This window comes from Myotis daubentonii, chromosome 16, assembly GCF_963259705.1.
Source record: "Myotis daubentonii chromosome 16, mMyoDau2.1, whole genome shotgun sequence".
NCBI classification, from domain to species: Eukaryota; Metazoa; Chordata; class Mammalia; order Chiroptera; family Vespertilionidae; genus Myotis; species Myotis daubentonii.
Window position 1 is genome coordinate 2,568,895 of NC_081855.1, and position 8,067 is coordinate 2,576,961.

At 47.5% G+C, this 8,067-nt stretch overlaps 1 protein-coding gene and 1 pseudogene across 1 annotated transcript in view; one reads left to right on the forward strand and one right to left on the reverse strand.

Moving 5' to 3' along the window:
- Positions 1-6,575, reverse strand: part of DHRS7B (dehydrogenase/reductase 7B) — a 61,715-nt gene extending 55,140 nt beyond the window's left edge. The window contains exon 1 of the mRNA XM_059668323.1: positions 6,520-6,575. Coding sequence (XP_059524306.1) covers positions 6,520-6,539 — 20 coding nt within the window. The 5' untranslated portion in view covers positions 6,540-6,575. The remainder of the gene's footprint in view (positions 1-6,519) is intronic.
- On the forward strand, positions 1,666-1,792 carry LOC132219451 (small nucleolar RNA SNORA42/SNORA80 family; annotated as a pseudogene).
- Positions 6,576-8,067: the final 1,492 nt, after the last annotated feature.

Here is an 8,067-nt window from a genome sequence, read left to right on the forward strand (position 1 = left end):
TGTGCCTGGGTTGCGGGCATATCCCCAGTGGGAGATGTGCAGGAGGCAGCTGATCGATGTTTCTCTCTCATCGATGTTTCTAACTCTCTATCTCTCTCCCTTCCTCTCTGTAAAAAATCAATAAAATATATTTAAAAAAAAAAAAAAAAAAAAAAGATTGGGTCTCAGGTACTCTTCTACTCTCTGCTGGAGTCATCAACTAACACTCACCAGCCCTCTGAGATTCCTACCTTTCCCTCACTTCCTGTTGTTTGCAGACATTCTCTCTGTAGGGAAATGCACCCAACCATTTGTCAGTTTCAAAACACTTTATGTTCCTTTATTGCATAACCCCATGTTTCTTATTACCAGAAATTTCAACATATGATTTGTCATCTATAGGTTATAATGGGGTTAAACATGTTAACTCAGAACAGTTCAAAACTAACTATGAACATGGTAACTAAACATGGGCTCAGATTAGTGGAGAGAAGAATGCCAATCACAGCCATGGCCCCATCCTTTGTCTACAGCATTTTGTGTGGGTGTATCTGGCTCTGCAGCACAGCTTGATTAGAATTTGGAAAAGCTCACTAGGTCAAAAGCTCATTCTGGTAAGAGTCGATTACATATCTCAAAGTTTGTGCCCAAACCCCTCAAAAAAGACAGCTTCCAGCTTTTGCAGGTGGATCTGTGTGTAGCAAGGAAAGCACAAAGTTCAGACAATGTTCAAGTCTCCTCAGCTTTTACTTCTCAGCAGGCCCTGTCACGTTTCTTCTGTATGTGCATGTAGGGTCTGTGGGAGTTTACCAAGCCTGTCCCACTTGCAGGACCTCTGTGAAGTTCCCAGCTGGTCCACCGTCCACTCACTGCCCATAAGGGCCACAGCCTCAAACTAGCAAAGCTGTTAGCCTTCACCACTCACTTGCCACCAATGTTGCTACCTTACTGACAAAGCTTCTGGCATGATGCTTTGTTTTCTGCTCCAAATACTTGGCCTCCTCCAACAGTGAGACTGCTGGTCTTCAGGCTTGCCCTGCCTTGGTTAAACTACTGCACTGACTGGTCAGTGTGGCTCAGTGGTTGAGCATCGTCCTATTTACCAGGAAGTCACGGGTTGAATTACTGTCGGGACACATGTAGGGGGTGTGCAGGATTGATGTTGCTCTCTCGTTGATGTTTCTATCTCTCTCTCCCTCTCCCTTCCTCTCTCTGAAATCAATAAAAAACGTATTTTTAAAAATCTACATTTTAAAAAAACCCACAAAAACAAAACTACTGCATTGACTGATGAGCTAGGATTATGGGATGGAAGCCACCACCCCAGACAATAATACAGGATTCTCACTGGTCTTACCTAATGTTCAGTGGTTTTTCATGAAAAAATGTTTCCCAATTTGTTGTATGTCTTTGGTCAATTTCCAGACCTCTGATATGGTTGTTTTTGACAATTTTATCTTGTTTTATAGTTGTTTTGTTGTTGTTGTTTTGAGACTTGCCAATTTCCTCACTCTGCCATACCAGAAGTCTTTTCCCGTCACAAGGACTTTTAAATAGAACTTTTTCTACTGCTAGAAACAAATAAGCTGACAACAGTACAAACCCAATCAAAGATAAATGTCTCTCAAATATTCCTATTTCAATGTCTTCTCTGTGCCAAATTAAGTTAAAAACACTGAGAGGAGTGCATGGGTTTGAATGGATGGCAGGCCCGTCTCCCTGGGTCTCTCATGTGCCCCGTGCCAGAGCAAGCTGCGGCCTTGAACCATTGCCCGGACTGTAGGCTGCAGGCACTGAAGCAGGTTGCACAGGGGGAAAAGATGTTGAGAGGAAAAAAGCAATTATCCTTCATTTAATGTTGGGGATGGAGATACTAATCACTGCAAAACTTTCTTCTGCTTGTATAAATTCACATTTCCTCACTGAATCCAGTTCCCTTGGCCTGGTGTCAGTTGCTACAGATGTCCAACCATACCTTCCCTCTGATATAATTATTTCTTATTATAGTTCAGTGAGTTTTCCCCACTAATATCTCTTTAAATTTCAGTCTGTCTTGCTTTTTCACTAAGATCAAGTTGCCAGCTACCATTTTTCTATTAGAATATAAATGAGAGATGTGAATAATAATTTCAACCATTTATTGATACAGTAAACTGTGTTTGGAACCAGGCAGACCTTAGTTTGAATGCCAATAACCAGGCTAAGTGAGTTTCTTTGAATAATTTATTTAATATTTCAACCAGTTTCCTCACCTGCAAAATATATCTCACACCTGCCTTACACATTTGCAGTAAGGATTAGATAAGTATATGTATGTTAAGAAGCCTTCTATATGGCCCACAATCCTTCACTCCTCTGAATGCAGTAGAAAGAAATTTATGACAACTCCAAACCAAAAGTACATTTTTATTTCTAATATAATTAATTTTTTGTTCTGTAACTCTAACATACATGACCATTAACTAAAAAAATTTACTACACAGATCCTAAAACAAACTAAAAAACTGTTAATTTGTAGCCTGTTATCATATATGTCTGTTGTGGAAAAAAATATTTATAACAATTACTAACATTTTTAGTGTTTGCAATGTGCCAAGACACTGGGCTATAAATAAACTTCATACCCATAATCTCATTTCATCCTCATGGCAATCCTAGGAGGTAGGTATGATAGTTATTTCCATGTGCTAAATGAGAAGACACCTTAAGTTGCATAGTTACTAAATGGCAGAAAAGACCCTGGCTGGTGTGGCTCAATGGTTGAGCGTTAACCTATGAACCAGAAGGTCACAGTTTGATCCGGTCAGGGCACATGCCTGGGTTGCGGGCTCAATCCCCAGTGTGGGTGTGCAGAAGGCAACCGATCACTGATATTCTCTTTCTCTCTGCCTCTTACTCTCTGAAATCAATAAAAAAAAATTTTAATGGCAAAAAAGAGATTTGAGCCAGGTATTTAGACTCTAAAGTCCACATTTTTAACTCTTAAATGCATCAAATAGGTGGTCATGTAAAAAAAAAAACACCTTAGTAGAAGCCTTAAAGAGGAAGGATTCTAATACTATCTAGGTGGTAAATAGATCCCTAAATTCAGTCTGATCACCCAAACAGAATAGAAAGGTTTTTGAGATAAATGACTGTAAATAAGCTCATTGCTTAACAGGAACTCAGTACCATTTCCTTGAGCTAGTTTACCTAATATGTTAAGCCAATCTGGATTATAATACTATATGCATAGAGAATTTTGAAATAATAGTTTACTAATATACCAGTAATATCTAATTTAGCAACAGCTAAGTCCTACTCACATGAACCTGGAAAAATTTACATTTCCATTCAAAACCTAGTGTTCCAAGTACAAACATGTCCTTACTGAATAAAATAGGAGTTAACTGCAGCAGGTAACCTCAAACTATCATAAGCAATGTTCAATTAATTCAGCGGCCATCAGCATGCCTCTCCCTCCAATAAGCCAAGCCTTGGGCTATTGTGAATTTAAGAAGATGCAGAAGGTAGAATCCAAAGGAATTTGTTGAACTTCTTACATTGGTGGGTGGCAAGAAGCTTCCAAGCTAAATTTACAGGACATTCAATCTCAATTTTCATTCCCATGCTTATGGCCTTCCAGAGCAGGCTAGTGGAGAGTTCACTTCCCCATTAAAATCAGAACATTACCAACAAAGAAAGGCTTCGTACTGTGCCTTTCGTACTGTTATCACTGAGTGGGTGTGAGAAATGACATCATTAACATGAAAAAGGACAAGTCCTCAAAGGGTTAACTACCAGAGACAAAACTTTTGACTGGAATCCAGCAGGATCTGGAACCACAGATAACATTTTTCTTGAAATAACGGGCTGGATCTAACCACTGGAGGGCATCCTAGCCATGCACAACTGCAAGGAGCTCACTTGAAACTCATCTCCAGGATAGTCCCCAGGCTGTGCGTTCTGTGGTCCAACACTTCCTGCACTGTAAATAAACCTTAAATAAAGTAAATTTTCCCTTTTGCCAAAGGGACAGAGATCTTTTCTCCCTCCTTTTTCTTAAAGCATTTCTTTGAAAAACCCAGTATTTTTAACTCCTTCCTCTGTTCCTTTGGTATGTCTGCAAATCTTTTAAAAGGCTAAATAAACTGGCTCTAGCTCAGCCAGTGTGGCTCTGTGGTTGAGCATCGACCTACAAACCAGGAGGTCACGGTTCGATTCCCAATCAGGGTACATGCCTGAGTTGTGGGCTTGATCCCTGGTGTGGGGCGTGCAGGAGGCAGCCCGTCAATTATTCTCTCATTATTGATCTTTCTATCTCTCTCCCCCTCTCCCTTCCACTCTGAAATCAATAACAATATATTTATTAAATAAGTAAGTAAGTAAACAAACTAGCTCCAGCCACAGACACTACCCAGAAACTTTTTTCTGAAGGGCCTAGAAGTCATCTCTTTTCAATGAAAACATTAAGGAAGAAATTCAGTCACCCTGGGAGGTTACATGACTACCTGCTCATAGAGACTAGAGATTTTCGATTTTTCCTTCAGATAAAGGTAATTAACTAGCACAGATGACCACCCCTATTACCAGGTGAATTGAGGGTGAACTATAAAAGCACAGATGGGAGATGGTGCCATCACGTCTTCTTACAAAAGGAAGCTGGAGACTGTGATGTTTTAAATGACGGGATTGCTTCTTTGTTTTTGTAATTCTGGGTTCATTTTATTCAGTAACAGAACTATTTTCTTCCTTTCTACATTTGTAGGAACAATTTTCCAGGTGGGCAGATTTTATTTTTAACTCCCCCCCCCCCCCCATAAGTGTGAAGAACAGTCTACACTTCCTACTGGGCCACCTCATGCGGCTTTCTTGCCCGCAATGACAGGAAAATTACTCCTCCCTGACCAAAGCTCTTAGGGACCTAGCCCGTTCTTGCTGTCTGAGTGACAGGCCCTCATCACTGCCTGTGACACCTCTACTTGGATTATTTCAAGGACATTTTATTCAAAACGGAACTCATGCTCTTCCTCCAGAGTGTCCTATTCCAGATGCACAAGCCAGAAAAGGAAGCATGAGCCCTGGCACCTCCCTCCCTGTTCACCGGAACGAACCTCTAAGCCCCTGCAGCACGCCCCCTGCCGGCCCTCTCGCTGACCGCCCCCTGCCGGCCCTCTCGCTGACCGCCCCCTGCCAGCCCTCTCGCTGACCGCCCCGCCGGCCCTCTCGCTGACCGCCCCCCGCCGGCCCTCTCGCTGACCGCCCCGCCGGCCCTCTCGCTGACCGCCCCGCCGGCCCTCTCGCTGACCGCCCCGCCGGCCCTCTCGCTGACCGCCCCGCCGGCCCTCTCGCTGACCGCCCCGCCGGCCCTCTCGCTGACCGCCCCGCCGGCCCTCTCGCTGACCGCCCCCTGCCAGCCCTCTCGCTGACCGCCCCGCATCTCCCGAGGAGCCAGTGGCCTGACCCAGCAGACCCGCGGGTGCCCCCCTGTGACGCCGCTTCACCGGCTCCCACATTCTTCAGAGACGCCCCACCTCCTTCGCACCATGAGCGCTGCCACCTCTCCAGCTTCATCTCCCGGACTCCTCGCTCCCTCGGTCCTCCAGCCCCAACGGGAGCTTCAGTTCCGTGAGGACAGAGACCGTGCCTACTTGCTGACGCCATATCCCGAGAACAGTGCCTGCCACACAGCAGGTGCTAAATAAACGTTTAAGAATCACGTTGGTAAGACAATTGTAGCATCTGACATGGAAGGTAAATAAAACAGGAACTAAATGATGCTGGAAAGGAAATTACGCATGTTTGTATCCTAGGTGGCTAACACCGGGCATGGGCCACAGTGGGGCTGAAACTATGCTTGTTCAATCCGTTTGCAAACCAGAGGCGAATATAATGAAATCCAGTAACGGCACTCCGTGTCTGCCGGCTGCGCAGTGCAGTGCCAATGCCGACCGAGTCTCACACTGAGGTGCTTCTCTCCTCTAACCCCCATCCCGCCCCGTGGACAACCAGAGGTCTAACCCCGTGCGAAGGAGGCTGCCTCCCAGACGGCGCAGGGCCGCGCGCGCCTTCCTAGCGCCTCCTCTGCGCGCATCTCAGTCACCGGCTCCGCCGGAGGCTCCTGGCGCCGGGCCGCAGCGCGCGCGGGGCGACCCTGGGAGAGGGCGCCGGCGAGGAGGGCGGGTCTGAGGGAGACGTCGGAAGCCGCCACCCCGGGTGCGGGCTCCCCTCCGCCCCGCCTCCTCGCTAACCGACGCGACTCGGGGCTAAAGGGCAGCCCGCCGCCGGCGCCCGCCACGCGGAAAGGACGGCGCAGCCGGGAGCAGACGCCCTTCGGGGCGCGAGCCGGCCGCCGCCTCAGTCCGCGCATCTCCGGCCGCGCAACCCGAGCGCCACGAGCCGCAGGCTCCCCACAGAGGACGCCGCGCCCGCGCCCCGCTCGCTCGGCACCTCGCGCCTCCCCGCGCCCGGGAAGGGGACGCAGCGCCCGGAGACGCCCGCGCGCCGAGGCTCCAGGCGGGACGCAGGCCCCCGCCCGGGGTCCTTCCCCCCAGCCCCTACCTGGGCGCCGCAGAGACCATGGGTCCACCCACCGCGTCCTCCGCCCCGGAAGTGACGTCAACTCCCTCTGCCAAGCTCCATCCAATTACAGCCCTCAGGCTGCGCAAGCGCGTTGGCCGTGCTGCCCTCGGGGCGCAGGGTCTACGGGCCGCCTCCTACTTGCGTGCTCTCTCCATCTTCCCGAGGGGAGCTGGGAAGGTCTTGTTTTGGGCTCCGCACATTGGAGGTGGGGGGACAAATTTGGACATGTGTGCTACACCTACCAAGACTTTTAGAAAGCCATAGTAATTAAAATATTACTGTATGACATTGGCGCAAAGATAAACCAAAAAATCAATGATGTCAAAAATAATTCGAGAAGTAAATATGAAGATCTGGTTGGGTTTATTAAGTGATTCATGACTGGGGAAGCATCTCACCCAGCAAATAGGCGCTCCAAAGGACTGCAGAAAGGGAAAGTTTTTTTCTATTTTTCAATGCCAGGTTGTTACAGAGAGCCGGAATAAATCAAGCAATGCTCAGAGTTTGGAGGCACGCTTCATTCACCGCCATAGGCTCAGAGAAAATGAATTCAAATCCTAAGCAGAGCTACAAGCAGAACTTCCTTTTTTATAAAGAGCCAGCCCTATGTGTGCTTAGCGGTTCTCTCGCTGGGGGCCTTGAAAACAGCACGGTTCCATCCAATTAAAAAACACACCGGGCATGGCATTGAGAGTATGGGTGTATCTAGTCTCTGGCTTACAAGGTCAGACAGCTACGTTTATCTTCCACATTATTCAAGCAGGCTAGGAAGTAACGTTATTTTTTTAGAATAAGAGGCCGACTAAAGAATAGCAGAGAATTCCAAACAGTAGTTTTACAAAATAGGGGTTAGCCTTCTCAAGGTGACATGCATGATTATATTAGTTTCAGGTGTACACCCCAGCGATTAGACATTACATAACTTACTAAGTGATCACTGTTAGGTTTAATGTAAGGTTTAATCTGAGATGTGAGATTTAATCTGACCAAAGCCAATAAATTGACCAAGACAAGCAGGGTAAGAGCGAAATATCGCATTTATTGGAAGCTCTCGGGTGAGGTCCCACGGTCTGGAGGTGCAGGCCGGGGGAGTCACACCCGCCTATGCCTGGCAGAGATTTTTTTTGCTGCTGTTGGACCAATCAGGTTTATCTGAGGGAGCTTGTGGCGGGTGATTGATGAGCGGGAAGGTGGTGCAGCTGCCCCCTGGCCATCTTGAGAAGTCTCCAGTGGTTATTTATTGGCCATCAGCACAACAGGATGCTCTGGTGGGTCCCAGGGTGGCAGCTATTGTCCAGCAGGATGTGGCTCAGCAGTTCTGGGTTGTTTTGTCCAACTCAGCTGGTGGGACCAGGAAAGACCCTATTTTCCCAGCCCCAGACCTTACATCCCGACCTCTTTGGTGATATAGGACGATGACCGATCTGACTGCTTCTGAGCTGGATATGGGCGGAGTTTAAGCGAGGTCGGGATCTGGGAGGTCCAGGGGCAACGGGCTGTAAGGGTGTAGGAGAAGCTGGTTGACTG